This window comes from Pavona decussata, unplaced genomic scaffold, assembly GCF_977016875.1.
Source record: "Pavona decussata unplaced genomic scaffold, jaPavDecu1.1 SCAFFOLD_244, whole genome shotgun sequence".
Taxonomy (NCBI): domain Eukaryota; kingdom Metazoa; phylum Cnidaria; class Anthozoa; order Scleractinia; family Agariciidae; genus Pavona; species Pavona decussata.
This window is the reverse complement of record NW_028145649.1, coordinates 1,023,263-1,044,973: the sequence shown is the minus strand read 5'-3', so window position 1 is coordinate 1,044,973 and position 21,711 is coordinate 1,023,263. Positions and strand designations below refer to the sequence as shown.

General features: G+C 39.2%; 1 protein-coding gene across 3 annotated transcripts; it reads right to left on the bottom strand.

Annotated features, from left to right (window-relative positions):
- Window positions 1–18: 18 nt before the first annotated feature.
- Window positions 19–19,745, bottom strand: LOC146457303 (TBC1 domain family member 22B-like). 3 transcript variants are annotated; one of them, XM_085092036.1, is made up of 13 exons: window positions 19,484–19,745; window positions 14,849–14,923; window positions 12,897–13,171; window positions 11,284–11,469; window positions 10,515–10,585; window positions 9,538–9,666; window positions 8,696–8,761; window positions 7,833–7,947; window positions 7,062–7,168; window positions 6,055–6,130; window positions 4,492–4,619; window positions 4,157–4,252; window positions 19–3,247 (listed from the first exon to the last, which is right to left on the bottom strand). In XM_085092036.1, exons 1-13 carry the CDS (start codon window positions 19,639–19,641, stop codon window positions 3,113–3,115), a joined length of 1,617 nt encoding a protein of 538 aa, XP_084948162.1. In that variant the 5' UTR covers window positions 19,642–19,745; the 3' UTR covers window positions 19–3,112. The 3 variants fall into 3 exon arrangements, with proteins under 3 accessions (XP_084948162.1, XP_084948160.1, XP_084948161.1); XM_085092034.1 differs by lacking the exon at window positions 19,484–19,745 and adding an exon at window positions 14,998–15,333; XM_085092035.1 differs by lacking the exon at window positions 14,849–14,923.
- Window positions 19,746–21,711: the final 1,966 nt, after the last annotated feature.

Below are 21,711 nucleotides of genomic sequence, written 5' to 3'. Positions count from 1 at the left end.
GTAAGAAATTTCCAACAGTTTTGAAAACGTTTCAAGGTTCTTTTTATTGTCGAACATTTGTACTTGGGTCAGCTTTGTCTAGCCATGATAGTTAAATAAAAACACTCACTGTCTTACCCCTGTAGGGGAACTCGTTGTATGCTAAGAAAAACGTCGAAGATTCAAGAGTAAAATAGCACAATATTTATAAAAATAACGTGAGCTCATCGTGGGGTAAACCTTTCGATCCTTGAATTTCGTTTCGCACAAGAAAAGCTCTGATTCGAGGAATTATGTTGGTTCTTGTGATTGGTTAATTTTCTTGATGCAAATGCCAAGTGATTCCCAGCTCATACACTTCCGAGCTTGATATGAACAAGTAAATGATCCGATTCTTAACTGTGATCCTGCTGGCACAACGAGTCTTCTACCAGAAGTTCTTCGGCAGATACTTCGTATTTGAAGACTTAATTTGTTGAAAACTAAAAATTCATCTCTCTGATGTTCCTTGCCTTGATTAACAATACTTTCTATTTAAGGACGGCGCCTACTATTGTTAGTGCGCATACGTTCTGCGCATCTCGAGATGCCCGGGTTTCCTATGGGTAGTGCTCACTAACACAGAAATAATTTTGCGCGGCTTAAAACTATACGGGGAAAGCAGAACTTAGCAAGTGCTCTAGGTATCCCAAAAGAAAATTGGGGATAACCATGCATTTTTCAGAGATAATTAAGCTTCAATTTAGGAAAAACTGCCATACATTGCTTTATACTTTGACGCTTTTTAGAAATATTGTTGCTTGATTATCTCTGAAAAATGTACGGTTACCCCCAATTTTCTTTTTGGATTTCCAAAGCCCTTGCTGAGATCTCCTTTTCCCGCATAGTCATAAACCGCACAAAAATACTTCTGTATTAGTAGGCACCGTCCTTAAAGGGCTTCTGTTTCAAAGCAAATAACCTTACGAGAATTGCTTAATACACTTTACAGTGCGAGCTTCCGAAAACATGAAATTTCAGGGTTTATCCTAGAGTTGCTGGCTTGTGGAACTACCGCAAATGAAATATAATAGCGTATAAATTTTGCACCAGCATCTCACTCGTGGTGCAGAAATTTCGCCGAAGAAGACAACTTTCCTATTACAAAAACGTTTAGCCGCCACACTACAAATTCAAGCTACCATTGGAGTAATTCTAACTCTAAAATCTTCAAAGGGGTCGGCTGAGTTGCTTTGAACCTCATCACGAAAGCGAGGCTAAGTGCAAAGCTTTTCATATGAAAATTAGTTTTGTTTTCATATGAATGAAAACGAATTTTCACAATAAAAGCTTGGCACTTAGCTTCGTTTTCATTGAGGTTCAAAGAGACCGGAAATGGCCCATTCCCAGAATAAACTCTGATGTAACCGCGCGTTACAAAATTCCACATTGCTCGGCAGTAGGGAGCTTAAGCAACGACGACGGCAACGGAAATAAAAACGTCACCCGAAAATATATCTTTATTTCATTTGTGCTACTTCGCGATTATTTCCACTCGCTCAACTTTTACAAAAATGGCGAACTATCCGGGAACCAAATTGGTAGGAGTGGCGTACAAATTAAGAAAGAAAATGAAAAATTCACCGTGTGCGTTCACGTTCTCCACAAAACCTTAAATGTGGTCATTTCACGTTGTTGTTTTATAGAGAACGGAAAAGAAATGTACCAAAATGTAAAACGCACGTGCAGAGTGTTTGTTTTTGCTCATTAAACCTATTGTTTTGCGGCGTTGTCGTTGCTTAAGCTCCTTACGGTGTGTGAAGAACGACTGCAAAACTCAAATTTCGGAAACTATTGTTTTAGATCTTTTGTGTGCAAGGACACTTCTGAAAGGTTTACAACAGAGTAGAACGGTTCTCAATTGAACGCCGTAGAACCAAAACCAAAGTAATTACATGTAGTCTGACCAATCACAGCAGAGGCAAACAGCGCAAAGAACCAATAAGAATTCAAGGCAAATGCATGCAGCCGGCGCCAAGCGCGGGAAAGTCACGATTTGTTTTGGGTTTTGTTCCTCATTGGTTGAGAAAGTGGCGCCGGCGAGTTTTGCAAACCAATCACGGAGCGTAGTTAAAGGAGCAGTGTCACCTATATTTATTGTCACTCTAGGTGCCTAAAAAACATATTTTAATCGATGGAATCGTTAAAATAATGATTCAGTTTTGTTAACAGCAACACCACTAATGCACAGAAACTAGTTTTAGTTAAGTTTGACTGCGGATGGCTAGGATGGAAATGGATTGCAACTTGAAAAAATTGGCCAATTTTTTCAAGTTCTTCCTGTGTATTTTAGAGAAGTAACTAAAAACTGACTATAGTTAGTTCTTCCTTGCAGAAATCCCTTAGTATTTTCTTTGCTTTGTTCTAAGAGCAATTTCTGTTTTCGTCAAATATTTGTCCAGTTTTGACCTAAATACAGCAAAATCGCCGTGACAGTGAACCTTTAAACAACACCCAAGTCCACGCGAATTAGGGTGGAATTCAACTGACAGAGTATCGAAAGTAATCCATTGTACAAAAAAGATAGCGACTGGTACATTTACCAATAATTCTTAGCGTACGAAAACCCTATAAACGCTCATAAAAACGAACAGAAAAGTTTTCTTAAAACTTCAAACCTAGCATACACAATGTTGTTAGTACAGGGACGAAACTAGCCAAAAATATGGCTTTCTATGTGCCCATTAGCTGTTAGGTTCGTAAGGTATTGTGGTAAAATCAACAGCCGCCCTCTTTTTCCGAAGGCGGATTTCGCGTTTTACTATGCTCTGTGATTGGTTAACAAAATTCGTGCCACTTTTTGTGACTGGCCAGAGCAATTAATTTGGTTTGGGTTTCACAACAGTTAATTAGAAACCACTATGCCACAGTCGATTGAAAACCGCTTTGAAAGCAGCCAAATTAATCAGAAGTGGTTACTTTGTACATTAGTGTTGTACTACTTGAATTTTGTGGTTGACGACAAGGCGCAACTGTACAGTTTCTTCACAAACTAATCCTTCCTTCAGCATAAAGACTTTGTTATTCCGTCTCTGTTCATACATCCTAACCGAGTATGTACCCTGTATTTACACTGTAAAATAGACCGCTTCGTTCAAGAGACGTGTTGTAAATGTTTTGGAGCGTCCTTAAACATGTACTCTAGTCTGTAAGCCTCTGCTAATAGGAGGCTGATCTGCTGGTCATCCCAGTTGCATGTCGGCAGATTTTGCAGTAAAAGCATTAGCCCCTGTGGAAGGAAAACACATTGTGTTATCTCTATTTAACAAATCGATGGCAGTGTTCTATGGTCCATTTAACAAAAACGACGAGCAAACCAGCGGGAAAAAATACAGGGCAATGTTTGTTGACTAAAACGAATTAAGCTCACACGCAAAAATTGAGACAAATCCGGGAAAAAGAATACGGCCCAACATTCGACATAAGGCGGTTATGCATCCACCCGTTTAATTATTCCACGAGCGCGCGTTGGATATGAGATGATGAGGCTGTAATCATCTCATATCCAACAAGCGTGAGGGAAATCAATCATGAAATATTGCTAGATTTTGCTGATTTCGCTTTGCAAGAACAATTAAAGACATTTTAATGGTCTGTACTTCTCGGGCATAGTATAATGGCACGTATACCATGGCCGCTAAGCCAATCGAATCCCTGGAATTGCATTATACAATGATACAGGTTTTAATAAACTCTTAAAGACCACAGTTACATCAGGAACTGAAAATACTGGTCCGTTTTTTACAGCCTTTTCCTTTCAAAGCGTTGCACGCCGATCTTACATAACCTTAACTTCGTTCAACAATCCCTGATGACGGTCGAAACCTTCCCCGTTACATGTAGGACACCGATCAGTTGCTGTAGCCATTGAACTACAAGTGAACTCAGACGGACTGGGTCATTTCTCCATTGTCCGGCTTTTGACATTTTACTTTTGTGGCCAATCAAAGTAAAAGGACTTTGATAACACAACTTTCCCCTCCCCCCTCCCCTCAGGAAGGCCTAATACTCAGGTTACAAGCTCCCCCTCCCCCTTTACCACCCACAGATCTTAGGGTACAGCTCTAGGTTAGCGCTTGACTGCTCGATTTAAATAGTAGCAAGAAATCGTTTGTTAAAAAAAGTCTTATTAGCAAACCTGGAAATCATGTTCTTCTTTAATTGCCTGTGAGAAATGTTTCAGGAACGCTGCACAAACGTAGAGGTGAAAAGATGCAAATCCATTCTCCACAGCCTGGCGAAAATAATACCAAAACAATAAATGAGTCACAAGGTATATCAGAAATAAAAGGTAATTTTTCAATGACACTTCTGCACATCGAAGACGAAATTTTCGTATTGAGGAAACGACAGAGGTTTTGAGTCACCTAAGCTTAGAAGAATTTCTTTTTCACCACCAATAGCATGAAAACTGTACAGAGACTCACACAAATTCAAACAAATGTATCCAAATACAAATATTCAGCTACAAACCAGGTACGTGTCCCATAATCGTATCGTTGATCTGAGCGGCATTTCTCGCATTAACAGATTGTTCATCCAGCGAAAGGCAAACTGGAGATATTCCACCTGGTTTTTCTCCAAGTGTTTATTGAGAGGTTCTGCCGAGGAAAAAAGAAAACTTGTCACATTGGTTAAGACTTAAGAGGCGGTTGACCCTAAAAGCAACTTTAAAAGCAAAAAGCAACGACGACGGCGACAGCAACGACAACGTCGAAAAACAATAGGTTTAATGAGCAAAAACAATCGCTCTGCACGTGCGTTTTACATTTTGATACATTTCTTTGCCGTCCTCTGCAGAACAACAAAGTGAAATGACCAAATTCAAGGTTTTCTGGAGAACGTGAGCACACGACGGTGAAGTTCTTATTTTGTTTTTAAACTTGTTCGCCACTCCTACCAATTATTTTGGTTTCTGGATAGTTCGCCGTTGCTGTAGAAGTTGAACGAGTTGAAATAATCACGAAGTAACACAAATGAATTAAAGTTATATTTCTAAGTGACGTTTTCGTTGGAGTTGCCGTCGTCGCTGCTTAAGGACGGTTCCTACTATTGTTACTGCGCATACGTTCTGCGCATCTCGAGATACTCGGGTTTCCTATGGGTGGTGCCTACAAACACAAGGATATTTTTGCGCGGTTTAAAACTATACGGAGAAAGCAGAACTTAGCAAATGCTTTTGGTATCTCATAAGAAAATTGGGGGTAACCATGCATTTTTCAGAGATAATTAGGCGTCAATTTAGGAAAAAATCCCATACATTGCTTCATATTTTGGCGCTTTTTAGAGATATTATTGCTTAGTTATCTCTGAAAAATGCGTGGTTACCCCCAATTTTCTTTTCGGATTTTAATAGGCCTTGCTGAGATCTGCTTTTCCCGCATAGTCATCAACCGCACAAAAATACTTCGGTATTAGTAGGCACCGTCCTTAAGTTCCCTTCTGGCCAGCAAGATCACCCTGGGCGACTCGCCAAGACCGTGCTTAGGAACCTGATCGAGGACGCATGTGTAAAGAACAAGGAGGAATTAGTCAGCTACATGCAAGATTGTGTTCTATGGCGTGACGAACATCGGGCCTGACTCAAGTCCATGTCATCGTAGCTCAGCCTTCCTCGCTGACGCTCTGTTGGCTCGTCACGCAATTTTTGCGCGACGAGCCAACAGAGCGTCGGCGAGGAAGGCTATTGCAGCTTGGTCGATGGATGATGATGATGATGATGATGATGATGATAACGATGACAAACCCACATGATAGTGTCAACGAGTATCAAAAATACACTATTTATTTATTACTAGTAATAATCAAAGATTAGGGAGTGCGTTCAATGATCTCGATCCCAGGCTCTCTCTCCTTTGCCAAGTTGGTGATGACGTCATCTGCCCCTGCAAAATCTGCGGGGGATGCCAGATACGCATCCCAAGACCCATTCATGCGTTGATTGTCCCATACAATCTCGACTCCATACGCAACTGGGAGTACGTTCTTTCTACGTCGAACGTAACAATAAATATACATGTATTTATGATTACTTACCGTCAATTCTTTGGATTAGCTCTCGGAGAGCGTTGACTTTCATTTGAATTCCTGGCTGCGCAAATGTGTAATTATCCTGCATAAAATAATAAAAAAAGTATTTTCATGTTCTGATTAAGTTTAGACAGGATAAATAACTGGTAAAACCCAAAATCATTTATCACAAGACAGTCCAGCCATTGTCCAATAAAGCGACGGTTACGTTTCCATTTTTTACGATTAAATAAACAGCTACAATCCCCTTCCTTACTATCTAAAAGCATTTCTGAGCAATTTTGACGGCCGAGGTCAGGAAAGACTTTGAACAAGATAAATTAAAAGAATAAGACATCGCGTCTTCTGTAGTCTTTTGACACACTGTTTAAACCTTTTTAAGACTTGAAACATTTTTATATTTTAAATTCTTAAAAAAATATTTTACAGTAATGTGTCTTAAGACTTCAAAGGACGCGATATCTTGTTCTTTTTAGCAGTACTGCGGTGAAATTTCAAGTTGACTTTAACATGAAAAAGCCTTAGCTCTAGGCATGCACAACAAAAAGCGGTCTAACGTAGGCCTTGTTCTCTTGATTTGCTTTTGAGATTATTAAATAACTTTCATCTTCGTTTTCTGTCCAGTACTCCAGGGCCCAGTTGTTCGAAAGCCGATCAACGCTAATCCAGGATTAAAAGTTAACGGTGGTTTTTATCTCGCTCATTAAAAATGATTTTGAAATATAATTTTAAGCTAATGGTAAGGAAACGTCTAAATCAAAACTGAGAGACAAAATTTTTTTCCGAAGACTCTTTATTGATAAAAACTCCAATCAAAGTTCACGTTAATCCAGGATTAGCTTAATCGGACTTTGAACAACTGGGCCCAATGTTTTACAGTTTTTACTTCGCCAAAATTGCTAGTGAAGCACAAAACCTACTAGCGAAAACTGAATTTTTACCAGTGTGTGATTAGTTGGCTACCGTTAGTCTCTAGCCCTGAGTAATTATCCATTGCAGGATAGGACAGTTACCTGAATACCATCCAGTAGCTTGCTCATACACCAAAAGCTGTCAGCTTCTATTGTATCTAAGGTGTCTTTTGATAGTTTGCTAACATCATGGTTTTCCAGATCACCATCTACAGTAAGTATACAAGGAAGAAAGTCATTTCCCAGGAAAAGGTCACGTTTTGTTGGGACATATTCTGTGTATTATGCAAAAGGAATACACCGAAAAATCTATGTTGTTTCTGTTGCCCGGTAAAAAAAATATCCAATTGGCCAAATTAAAAATAATCAAATTCTTATTTATGTTCTAGAAGAAGACTATATTCAGTTTGATTTTGGGAGTCTGATTTTCGGATATCCAGAAAAAAAAATTTCACGCGAAGGTCAACCATTCTTGACATGTCTCAAAGACAACTTGTTAGGGAAAAATAAGAAGACTCCCCCCTTCCCCTCCCTCTCCCCCCCCCCCAACAAAAAGGGTTTGTCTAATTCCAGGTAGTCTCATGACTACCAAACCGATGGCTCTCAAATAAAGTGGAATTTGGAATTGTTGGTTTCTATGGAGAGGGACAAACGGAAGAAACCAGAGATATTTAATATGTGTGTGTGGCTGGGGCGGAGGGTTGGGGGCGGGGGGAGTATCGATGGCATAAGTCATAACCATAATATTTATCTATGAAGAGTTGTTGGCGGGGCAAGAAGATGGAAAAATACTTTTACACAGATTAACAGAGACAGGAAGCCAGAAACTTATATCTGCTAGTTTAACTTCATTTAATCAGATTACAGCCTTACCTACGTATGCAGACAAAAACACCACAAAAAAGGGGGTGACCAGGTCATTGATGCCTTGGACATACCCACTGGCTGGGTGCCGGATGGCCCAAATGTATAGAATTCTCTCAAATATCTACACAGTAACAACAAAGAACAATTTAGTGATTGAAAGCCTACTTACTTAACTGAGGGAGCCCTTTCCTTATAAGCCCGGTGGTTTCCCTTGGGCTTCCTCGCCATTGGTGTTTAAATAATTAGTTTTTTTCCTGCTTTTGTACAAGTTATGGCAAAACAATAAACTGAACTACACTGGACTAACCATCAAAAGATTTGGCAATACAAATCAACCTGGGACAATATTGGCAGGGACTCACCACAGAGACACTTCTCCAATTACAGGGGCCCTCAAATAAGTTGCCTTTGTTTTAGCAGCATGACACTTAACAGTCTTACAAATAAATAAACAAATCACTTTATTTAAGTGTCAATGTTTTTAGCACAGAGCACTAATTGGGGACACTTTCCAAATCGAATTGGAATTTAGAAGTGTTGGTTTTTGAGGAGAGCCTCTCATTAGGGGAAAACCAGAGTACCCGGAGAAAAGCCTTCGGAACAAAGACAAGAACCAACAACAAACTCAACCCACATATGGCGCCGAGTCCGGGAATCAAACCCGGGCCACACTGGTGGGAGGCGAGTGCTCTCACCACTACACCATCCCTGCTCCCCCCTACAACCATTGTACTCAACATGACCATTAGATTCTGAATTCCAAGTTGGAATTTGGATGGCCCAGTAGCCTGGGTACCCAGAAAAATTATTGTTCTAGATATATCTGTTATAAACACCTGCCAAGTTTTCAGTGAAATATATACACTCACCTCTTGGACCAGTGGTTGTTGAAAGAGAGGTATGAGCGGATTTGTTCTTGGAATGTCAATGTGAATCTGTGAAGAATAAAAAGAAGTTTGAGTTCTCACCATTATATAAACTCTAACGCAACTGGCACCTTTTGAATATAATTATGCTAACTACAGCTGTACTCTACTAGACCTCCTTTTCTTCTTCCAACTTTCAAGTTTTTCTTACATTTAACTGCATTTCTGTTGATTTTAACAAGAACGTTTGGTCACTATGTACAGCACGTCTATTTCTACTGCACCTCTGGCCCTGGATTGTCAAAGAGCAGCTAACTCTATCCAACAGATAAATGATTGCTATCCAGTGGATGAAATGTACTCCAACCAAAACATTCTATCCACTGGATAGCGACTTACTGTACCTGCTAGGTAATTTTATCCGCTCTTTGAACAACTGGGGCCAGATGTCTGTTAAAGTGAGTTCCAACACAAATTGTTAGAGAAACCTACTGAGGGCTGTGCTGGATTGACCAACACCCCCTGAGAAAATGAAAATCCAAATGCATCCCTGGGAATCCAAGCTATGTAATGCCCCCCTACCCAGTGGGGGTAGGGTGATGGACAAACTGTTGCAAATATTTATGTGTATGGAGTCAAACACGTTTTACTGAATAACCTTAAATTGACACAAATGCGGCAGATCAGCTTGTCTACCCCGAATCTTCAACAGATCTTAAAAGCTGTAAACACCAAAGAAGGGATTGGGAAGATAACTTGTTTGTAATTTAACCCAAAATTGACACTTCAGCAAATCATATTGCAAGGAAAGAACTGCATACCATACTGTATCATCTCGTTGTTACCTGTCTAAATGTATCATGATAAGTGTCCTCATATCGGGTGGGATAATACTGTTTCACAAAGTTGTGGTACTCTTCCCGCTTACGATCCAAAGTTGCTTGCCTTCTGTCAATATTTGCAGGTAGGTAGCCCTAATATTGTAGCAATAACAATACACATAAACTTAAATTGAAACTACATTTTACACTGTAGTAATGTTTGTTGATATTTACATGTGACAAAATCTACAAAATAACCTGACATCCAACATTACATGTACTTACTATTACACTGAATTAATTTTACAGAGGATCAACTGCAGCCATTGCTTATGATATATGGATATCAGGGGTTTCATTAAGGGCTGCACCAGCAAATTAATGGTCTGTGAACAAGACTTTGCCCAGTCGCTTTTAACATCTCCTCTGACTTTTTCCATCAAAGAGCATATATCCAAGTTTAAGGGGAAGTATCATGGGGATTTTGACCTTTTATCGTGAAAATGGTGCGACAACACCTTCACCTAGAATTTACAAAATCATTCTAGAACATCAGGAAAAAGAAAAAAACTTAATTCTTGAAAGGAACAACTCATGACCTGCTGTGGTGTATTTTGGAAACGAAAATGCAAGAACTTGAAAACAGCTAGCCTAACCCAGTCCATCTGTGGCCAGAGACACACATTGATAGTCTTAGCACACTGGGCTGATAATTTACATCAAATTTTAACAATACCTTTAGGTTTCTGTTGATAATTAAACGTTTTGGAGGTTTTGATATAACACCAAATTCCCGTGATACTTCCACTTTAACTATCCTGCCCAGGTGTACAAACCTGTTGCCCATCTGTTCAAAATCTTAATGAAACCCCTGGGATATATGGATATTTTCTGTAACAACACAGTGGGAGCTACCTTCTAGGGTTGCCCAGAACCTACAGTTTAGTTGTAAACTGATACTCGCATCACAACCACACTATACTTTACTAAATGAAACTTACACAAAGGAGCTGCCACGTTGTTGGGCGTACGGTGACTGGAATACCCGACCAACTCAGTTTTCTTACAGCCTCTGAAATAAGTAATCAAAGAAATCAGAGTACAGTAATCACAGACTGTGCTAATTAGGATATAAAAGTGCTGCAACCCTCTGTCCATAGGATGCCTAGACACCCTATGAGCTAATAGAGCTTGACAAACCATATGCTTTAAGCACCAAGGTCATGAGTCACGCTTTCATAATTTCCTTTGACCATACTGTAAAACACTGAAACTTAAAGAGGTTTCTTAAGTAAAAAAAATTAATGAAAAGCTAAGCTAAGCTAAGCTAAGATAAGGTAAGATAAGTTAAGACAAGACGATAAGATAAGATACACTGTAAGATAAGATAAGATGATAAAAAAAAGATAAGATAAGATACATGTACAGTGTAAGATAACTTTAGTATATCACATTTAGGATATCTCTAATAAAAAAAAGATAGTCTCAAAATTATTTACAAGTGATAAAAACTAAAAGTGATATCATAAAAATTAAGATACACCTTGCTTGCTAAGCTAAGCTAAAGATAAGATAAGATAAGTTAAGTTAAAATAAGTTAAGATAAGATGATAAGAAAAGATAAGACACATGTAAGATAACTTTAGTATATCACATTTAGGATATCTCTAATAAAAAAAGTCTCAAAATTATTTAAAAATGATAAAAAATAAAAGCGTTATCATAAATCAGGAATCAGTGCTTCCGTAGATTATGAGTAAAAATATTTACCAAGGTCAGTGTTAGGGCCAGCCAGCAGTTTGCCAAATTTTTCAAGCTTGTGAATTTCTTGATCCTGAAATTCCAGTTTAACTGCTCTGATAGGAGAGGGGGGCTTGGGGGATTGCACAGGGGGTGGGGGTGGGGGTGGGGATTGGCTTGCAGATTTGGAGGATGAAGATTGATTCTTGTGCCGTGCTGCAAAGAAATGAAAAGAGAACAGAGCTTAGAACATATACATCATGGCCAGAAAATTAACCTTGGAATTAACAAGTAAAACTGATAATTAACCCTTAAGGATCGTCCCTACTAATACAGAAGTATGTGGTTTATGACTATGCAGGAAAAGCAGATCTTAGCGAGGGTTATTGGAATCTATAAAGCAAATTGGGGGTAACCACGCATTTTTTCGAGATAATTAAGCAACAATAATTCTAAAAAGCAGTAAAGTATAAACGTATGTATGGTGTTTTTTTTTCTAAATTGACGCTCTATTATCTCATAAAAATGCATAGTTACTCCCAATTTTCTTTTTGGATACCAAGAACATTTGCTAAGTTCTGCTTTCTCTGCATAGTTTTAAACCATGCAAAAAAATCCCTGTATTAGTAGGCACCACCCATAGGAAACCCAAGTATCTTGAGATGCACAGAACGTATGAGCGGTAACAAAAGTAGGCACCGCCGCTAAGCCTCAGTAATGATCAATATCTAGTTTCTCTTTACGATGTTACTGCTTGATTAAACATTTAACTCAGGAAAATAAAAGAAAATAATCACCAAAGATGAAATGCCTTGATTTTTAGACAAAATCTCCCAACTAGTAGCATAAGAAATATATGGAGGACAGTGAGGAGAATGTACAGGTTGATATTGGACTAAAAGGGTTAAAGAACACACTGGAAAAAAGGTGCAAGTGACAATCTGGCCTTAGAATCCACATTTCTCCAAATTTACTCTACTTTGGCATGAAGACTGGTAAAAACTCATTTCTTTAATTAAGCCTTTAAATAGATTTTTATTAATGTCTTGTCTTTTAACTAGTTTATTGACTAGGTAATCGCTGCCTCTGATTGTATGGGCCAGTAGTTTTTAATAGTTTCTTGTGTTCTTAGTTGCTCTTAACTTAACAATATTGTGAAGCGCAACCGAATAAATTCATATAGAGGTTTGCGCTATACAAATGTAAATTATTATTATTATTATTATTATTATTATTATTATTATCATTATCATTATCATTATCATTATCATTATTATTATCATTATCATTACCATTATCTATCATTATCATTATCATTATCATTATTATTATTACAATTATTATTATGCGCAGTAACACTATCTGTATGCACGTTATAAGAAGCACCATAGGGCGCATAGCGTAACCTGTGAACCAAGCGAAACTTAACTTATTATTATTATTATTATTATTTAGAGACAATAAAGTTTCAATTTGTAAAAAACTGCCATATCACACAATGTAAAGCATCTCTGAAAATGTGTGGTTACCCAATAGCCCTCGCTAAGTTCTCATTGCTTTTCCCACATAGTCATAAACTGTGCAAAACGGTACTGCATTAGGAGGCATCACCACAAGTGTTTCAATGATTATTTGTTCCTTACTCAGTAAGCTAAGTGGAGAAGGTCTTGATGTTTTGTGTTCTTCTTTCTTCATTAACTGCTCTGGAAGCTTCTTTGGTTCTTTTGCGGCATTAGTTGTTATGCTTGCTCTGACATCACCACCACTGATTGTTCGAACACGAGGTTGAGATGCTGAATTTCTTTTCTCTTCCGGATCTACCTTGATAACATCATCATCATCCTCACCCCATGCGTCACTTGTCGTATTGTCAAACTCTTGGAAACTTAGAGGCTTCGGTTTGACTTTTCCATGAACACTGAAAAAATTGCATAACAGCAAATAGGATAATTATAATGTATACAGTGGAACCTCCCCTTACGGACACCTCTATAATATGGACACCTCTCTATTACGGACAGTTCACTTGGTCCCTGAGAGACCGAATCCATATACAGTGTAAAGCCTACTTCTCTAAAACAGACACCTCTATAATAGGGACACTTATTCCTGTCCCCTTGGTGTCCGTAATAAAGAGGTTTGACTGTACATGGTTTATTCTAGACTGCAGTATTGCAGGATTTCCACAGTTTGAAATATGCTGGTACAGTGTATGTAAAATTTTTACAAGGGTTTCAAACTTAGTACGCAAAATTTTCCAATGTAGTCTGTGATCCTGTACCAGATAACTGGTTCGATATTTCAACAGCTCTTGAATATGATCACTTGTCACCTATTCTACACTTTTGACATTCTGTGCGGCTGTATTATTGCAAACTTGGAGTATTTCAACTTCAAATTTGATTTGTCATTGATTACAGTAGCAACTTATGATTAAATCTTAACTTAAGTTGAATACTAAAAGTGCAAATACAGTGAATCTTGGACCTTTTCTCATGGACTAAGTCCCTCTAGACTACTATAAGCTACCATAAGCCAATTTCTAATCAGAACAAACACTACGTTTAACATAAATACATCAAAATGTCATCTGAGCGAGAGTATGTGTCGTACTGAGAGGTGTTTGGAGACAAAGACTAACATTTATTCTAAGCAACCTAAGTAAAAGCCCCCATCTGAGTATAAAATAAAAGAAATGTGTCACATGGATAATTTCTGGGGTTTTACACATATACCCAAATGACCCCCCCCCCCCCCCCTTTTCCTCTCCCCCTCTCCACTTGAGCCTTGAAAACTGAGTTAGTTAGGCTCATAAGGTAGCAAATAAGGCATCTAACTGCACATTGTTGGAAAAACATTGTCATGATCTTGTCTCTTCAGTTGTGATTAAGAATTTAACTTAGGCTTTCTGGACACTTGAAAGGGCTTTTCTCCAGAGATCCACACTGTAAACATTTTAAATTTTGTCAATATCAAAGGTGGCTTTCTATACAATATAAAATTTTGTGATATATATTATGTATTGACGCATTAAGACTTTTGTCACCAAGTTGTGACCAGCAGTCAGTTTTATTTTACACACATTTCAATAGAACCTTCACTTGACAGATGTTTAGCACAAAACATTTAAGATTTTACCAAAACCGTATATTGGGCACTGCGCTTTGTAAAGCTATGAAACATTTTCTTTACTCGTAATTATATGATTTAACTGCTAAATAACAAGATTAGTCCTAAATATATTAAAATCATCCTTTCCAATTAATAAGCTTATAGACTTAATTACGATATGCTACAACTTCAAAACAACGCTTTAACAAAAGAACTATTTATCGAATGCAGCGTTCTCATTTAATATGGTATATACTTAAGCTTACTTCCAATTACAATCTACGTGTATTTACCATGTCTCGTATTACAAAACAAGATCTCGATAACCAAATTTCTACGTAAACATCAAGTTCACTTCTTAACCAATAACATAACTTGGGAATTTCAAACTTTCTATGAGTCGCATCATAAATAAGTGTATATTAAACAGTAAATCGTAGCTTGACTTTAACGTTATCAGTTAAAACGTCCACATCTGACTAACCTTGCTTGTCCAGCGTTTACGGAAACACTTGTTGAAGACGAAAGCAAATCTTGACCGCCATATGCGGGTTTTATGCTGATCAAAAAGCACATTTAAATCAACAAAAGGGCTTCAAAATGGCCGACAACCGACAAATAAAAAGCTTTTACCTTCCGGGTAATTTACTTGTGTTTCTCTTCCAGAAGGATTTTTTCGGACTACCCGTTTCAAAAGTTGGTACCAAACTCGAATCCTCAACATTAGCGACTTCATGTTCAATAGAATTGAATTGCGTACCCAACGCAATGACGCGCTCTTTTGCCGCTTCGCTCATGTTTTTGTCAAATCTGGTCTATCCACCCATCCTTGATAAATCAAGGATGAATCTGCATTCGTTAAAGACACAAAGTCAGAGTAAAACGCCAATTTCCTGATAATATTTTGTCTTCGATCCAATATGGACGAAGTCGAGACCACCCTCCATTTGATGTGGCCATGAGGGTATCCGCTGGTACACGGTATTTGTTTCGCAGGCGCAGAAACCGGAAGCAAGTCGTGGTTTAGTTCTTCTCTCACTTTACGAAAGTCCTGGTGCGATGGAACCTTAACGAACCTCTATCAGCTCTATATAAACGAGCCCTGGGGTACTGCGGAGCTGACAGGCAGAGGATCAGAGGTTTCACCCAGCACTGTCACACGTTGGTAGCGACCCATCAGGTAAGACGCTGCCTCCAAATCCGAACTCGGGCAACTTTTGCCGTAGGCAGCCATGGTTCACCTTATCGAAGGCCTTAATAGACATATCCATACAGATCATGTCCACCTGTTTTCCGTCGTCGAATAGGGAGCCCACGTGGTCCAAAACTTCCAAAAGGTTGGAGGTGCATGACTTCCCTCTAATGAATCCATGTTTACAATCTCTTACCACCTCGTACAGTGTTAAATACACATCGCTCCAAGACTTTGGTTACCAGGGACTGTAAGGAGATGGGCCTGTAATTCTCTGTGCACTCAACCTCACCCTTTTTAAAAACAGGAACAACGTTAGCTTCCTTCCAGTTCTGCAGGAAAGAACCAGTACTTCATGACTTGTTAAACAGCTTACAAAGGGATGGTGCAATTACAGAGGCTGTTTCATTAGGAAGTTTCGCTGGGATTTTATCATGTCCTGTGGCTTTCGTGACATCAAGGGCTTCAAACACGGATTGGACTGCGCTAACCGTGGGCGTTAAAGGAGAAGCGGGAGAGGGGGATACATGGGCGAAAACTGATGCACTGGCTGATATTGGCGTCGAGACTCGATCAGGAATTGTAAGCGATTTGGAATTCAGCTTCAATATCGACCAAAAACGCTTTAGGTTTGTGTTGAGGTCGGACTCGACGTAACCAAGAAACTAATCACGGACGGCATGTGCTTAATGTTCTGTGCAAGTGATCGAAGATAAGTTAATTGCTGACAGCAGACCCCCAAAGTCGCCTTTTGCATAATCGTAGACAAATCTCAGGGGTTTTAGTAGGGCTTTTATAAAAGTGTTAAACTTGAAAATAATGACGCTATGGATCGACTGTAAAAACCCCGTATCTTTTGGAAACAATCAGTGTCGGTTACATTGACACGGCTCGACACACGCTCGTGATTACAATTGCAAGTTGTTGACACAAGTGCGTTTTTTATTGAGTTGTGTAAAGAGGTGGTCGTGAAAGGTTTCAATAAAGGCTAGTTCCCAGAACATGTCTGGCAAATAAAAGTCACCCGAAATTACCATGTTGTCGAACTGGTCACAAATTTCATGCAGAAAATTATCGAATACATCCATCGAACTTGGGTCTTCAATGGGTGGCCTATAGCAAAAACAGAATAAATTCTTTGACCAGTAAGCGTAGTAATTTTGGCAAAAATGATCTCAAGCTGTTGCAGCTCGGCTTCCGATTCAGGGTTAAATTCTTTGACGGCTTTGAAGGAGGCTGTTTTGATTGCGATAAGAACTCCACCACCATCTCCATCAGACCGCGATCTCTCCTAAATATTGTAAAGCCAGAATGCAATATTTCAGAGTCGCTGATATTTTGGTTCAACCATGTCTCATTGACGCATATGACGTCGAAAGGTAGCATCTGAGTTGTTGTAGTAACAAACGTGGCACATTTTCATTACATGGCACAGTAATAAGTGTTGACTTAATAGCCAAAAACAGAAAAATAGCGACGGCTTTCACAGAGCTCTTCGAGTGACGACCTGATTTCCTTAATAGGCCTTATCACGGTTTTCGACGCCATTTTGACGGGTAGGCAAACAGGCCTGAAATAACACTGTTTGTATGGGAATCCGATGTCAAATAATTTTCATAAAACATCGGTTTTGAAAAATTCATGAATTGGAAACTTTTGGCGCTAGAAAAAGGATTTTAAGAGCAAAATTGGAGGGATGTAGCTGTGACAGAAAGCGTCCAGTCGTGTTTTAAACTTTCCATACATTTGTCTGTATAGCGCGCGAACCAGCCGTGAGCTGCTACTTTAAATAGTTCGCGGAAAAAATACAGGGAAATGTATGGAAAGTTCAAAACACGACTGGACGCTTTCTGTCACAACTACATCCCTCCAATTTTGTTCTTAAAATCCTTTTCCTAGTACAAAAAGTTTCCAATTCATGAATTTTTATTTGACATCGGATTCCCATACAAACACTGTTATTTCAAGCCTGTTTGCCTACCCGTCAAAATGGCGTCGAAAACCGTGATAAGCCTATAATTAATGTCAACAATCCAGGAGCAATCGATGTCGGGAAAACGGCAAGACTAACGGTACCTCCAAGACTACAGGTCGTTTGACGTTTGACCGCAAGTCATCCTTCTGTCATTTTAGCCCGTGCGCATGCTCAAACCTCAAAACGTACCACATGGAAGACAAAATGACTACATTGTCATACATATACATGGCTGAATCTGAGTTTAAGTTAGTAAAGTGGAACTGAGGTGCCAACGAAAGGGATCTGTCTCATATGGTCTAGGGGCCGACTTTTCTCACCCTCACTGTCTTGTCGGTGACAAGGTATTGGAAAGCAGCGCGGAACCATCTCCAGCTGGCATAAGCGAGCCGCGGGCCAAAATCTCGTGGTGCATCGTCATGGTACAACGCTCCGGCAAAGTGTCCAGAGGTACTGCTGTCGGCTGTATTTTTCTCTCTTTTTCAGCCATTTTGGCAAGTCGTCCGAAAAATCGTAGGGAAAGAAGCGTTTCATATTCATGTCCCTTGTCACGTCCTTGTCAAATTGTTGACGGGTATTGTGTTAGTAGCAGTACAATTCATAGCCTTTAAGCCAATTCTGCACATTAAACACGTTCCCTTGAAAATATAACATCGATAAATACATTTACGCGCAGGGAGGGTTGTAACCCTTAGGTGTCCAAGAGTAAGGGCCTGTTTCACGCATTACTTTCATGTGGTGCTGTTTATTATGCTGTACAGGGTGGTTCTTACTTTTGACTCTGTGGGTGAAATCCTAAAGTGTGACCATTCAAATGAAAGCTACTGAGCAATGCTTTCCTGTGGTGCTGTTTACTATGCTGTACAAGGCGGTTCTAACTTTTGACTCTGTGGGTCAAATCCTAAAGTGTGACCATTCAAATGAAAGCTACTGAGCAGTGCTTTCCTGTGGTGCTGTTTATTATGCTGCACAAATAAGGTGGTTCCAACTTTTGAGTCTGTGGGTGAGTAGCACTAAATCACGTAACATTATTTCCTTGTCCCGTTTTATCAGCATTTTCTTTAATCTGGCTTTAATAGAATGTTAAGATGCCTTCCGGCCCTCTCCATGTACTTAATTTGTACGTAGCCTCCGGGATCACAGCTGCATTTTGATCATGATCAAGGAAAACTGAAGAATTTGTTATTGCAATCTTCATTGCTCGTATTTACTTTCGAAGTTCAGTAACCCGAATTTTCATCATTCGCATTTGGAATATTTATGATATATATACCATTTTACTCAGCTTAGTAAGCTGACCTACATACACTCTTTTTAAAACGGCAAAACTAACCAATAAAACGATAAAAACCCACACTAGCGAAATTTTCGATGCTAATGCAGTTTGATGAACGGTATAGGCCATTACATACAACACTTGTAATTGATACCCCAATACATTCTAAAACGGAAATGTCATACGCTATAATCTAAGAATATTCACAAGAACATTTTCAGCCTAACATGGTCCGGAAAAACAATATTCTTATAAAAAGAAAACAGTCGAGCCTCGCGTGTCTTGACTGGAACCTCGCGTGGACAACTCTCGCGTAGGTTTTAATTACATCCAGACTATCAGTGACATTCTAGATCATTTTAGGAGAGTTAAAAATTAACACCGATGTCAAAATAAAAACCTAAAACGTTTTGAATTGCGAAGCGAGTTGCAAAACTCCGATTTGATCGTTTCGATCGTGATTTTACTACCGGTAGATTCCAACATTATAAATACACCTCCAGTTTGATTGATTAAAAAATTCCGAAGCTAGACAAGTATAGCTGAGAGCTATTAGGCAAATTCGTGAGCCGGTTGCTAGTCTTTAATAATTTGTGAGTTGCGTCAAATCAAATCGAAAGTGACCAAACCACGAATTGAAGTTCAGTGATATATTTAAAAGGTTTTCTCCACTTACCTGAAACCTGACAACAAAGAGACTTCTTCGTCTTGACTGGCGAAATCGCCACCAATGGCGGACAACGGGCAAAGGAATTTCGCGAGCAGAAGTGACCGGCTATTGGTCTCAGAGGAGTTAGATGAAAAGTTAGGAGATCCCGACAAATCCTTGTTCATCTATGAGCAGGTTGAGTCCGCCGAAAAGGACTTCTTCAACATAAATATGAGTGGTTTACATTCACTGTAAATAGGCATCAATATGAACTAGGCAATTGCATCTGGCGTGACATAGAGTCCGGTTTATACACGCACCATTCGCATATACGTGTGTCACGAATTCATATCATTCTGTGACGAAAATTTGTCCGCGCGTTCACACTACACGAATGCACAGTACACACAAAACCGAACATGAGGGTCGTACAGGGGTATTTTCGTGATGCGTGATTAGCTGATTTTATTTCCCGTGAAACGTGAATGTAATAAATTATTCTTCGTAATCCGTGACCTGAAGGTTTTGCGTGACCTGTGAAGAGCTTGAAAACGAAATTTTCATTTCTGTGATCCGTGATTTGCTATTTTTTCTGTTCGTGAACCGTGCAAGAGACCCCCCATGCCAACTTTTGAAAATATGGCCATCAAAGTGGGATCTTTTGAAGGAGGAGATTTTGGGAACACAACCATGGGAACAGCAGCAAAACAACAGATTTTTTTTTTTCAGATTTTTTTTTTATTATTTAAATGCACTATTTCAATAGTTTACTACAAAAGGAAATTGCGAGACCAATAGGTAAAATATGCGCAGTGACCAAAGGAGCTTAGGCTTTCGAGTTGGTCACTGCCACGTGCAGCTAACTGGCGTATAACGCACAACTAACTGACCTTGTTATTTTCAAGTTGAATAATTTTTTTTAATATCTGAATGCTTGGCCGCGTTAGCAGCTTGTGTTATAAATACTTGTCAGGGGTGATTAATGATTGATTTTTCGTAAAATTTTTTGCAAGGAAAACGGCTGATATATGAAAAGATGGTTACCTCTGTCTACAATCTCCCTCCGCTCAGGCGCCTAAATAAGGGCGAAGGCAGTCAAATTTAAGGCCAAAACACGCTGGGGAGTTTTTTATGACTCCATGACTTTCACATGTAGTTGACGACTTAATTAAGATACAGCAAAGTAGGAAAGGTAAGGAAAAAGAAAAAGACGTACTTGAAAAGAAAAATCGTTTAGCAGAAGCACTGAATATAACATCTTAGCAGGTGGCGTTTTGTATTTATCATAATGACGCACGTTTTGTTTGATAAATTTTAAGAATTGATGAGAGATCTTTTAGCTCAGGCTGTTAGACAAAGTTCAGTAGCCCAATAAGACTTTTACAAAATTGACATACATTATTATTAAATGTGAAACACATTTGGTGATTTGGAGATTGAAGAGTAGCTATTGTATCAAGCATAATGAACAGAATCCATGTACAATTCTGACCAACTTGTTCAGGACGAAGGCCTCCCCGGAACAAATCTAGACAGATTCCCCCCCCTCCCCCCCCCCCCCCCCCAGAAAACACTGGACTGTGAAAGGCTGCCTGGTATTAATCTTTTACCCTACAAGTGTCGTAATGTTATTGACTAAGGACTCCACGAGATTCCGAGTCCCTGACTGTTTTCTCGGGCCACCCCGCAGACTGTTTTGGTGGCCATGTTTAAGTTCAGTGCGAGAGCACGCGGAGGACAGTTTTCACTTCGTTTCTTTCTCGAGAATAGTTTCTAGTGCATCCAGCTAGTGCTGGATGCACACGCATCGGAAAACTAGGGGAATTTTGTAATGCAGTTTGAAATTTATCTTGTGGCGAAAGCGAAAGATGAGAAACCAGATAAACTAAAAGCAGGCCCGTAACAGGGGGAGGGGCAGGGGGGCTTGAGCCTCCTCCCCCCCTTCCCCCTTCCCAGAATTTTTGGAAGTTAAAAACAATGTGCCAAAAAATATATAACTACAACAAATTTTAAAATGTGCATCAATCAGTCTTGAACTCTGACGCAGCAAGTGCCTTTTCACAATCTTCAATAATTTGTTTACTACCTGTCAGTTTCCGTCGCTAACAGTTTGTTTTATATACAACAGCAACAAAGGCACTCCTACATTGTGAAATCGAAATCGAAATCAACCAATCTCAAGCCGTGAAAGCTTTTGAACTAAACTACTGTTGAAATAAACTAATCGTTTTCTATCGATAGTAATCAAGAGCAAT

Coding starts and splice junctions, on each gene's coding strand:
- LOC146457303 (XM_085092034.1), bottom strand. CDS start 15,161: ATGAGCGAAGCGGCAAAAGAGCGCGTCATTGCGTTGGGTACGCAATTC. Junction 8,762..9,537: donor ATCATGATACATTTAGACAG/GTAACAACGAGA, acceptor TATTCTTCACAG/ATTCACATTGACATTCCAAG. Junction 6,131..7,061: donor AGCTACTGGATGGTATTCAG/GTAACTGTCCTA, acceptor TATTTTATGCAG/GATAATTACACATTTGCGCA.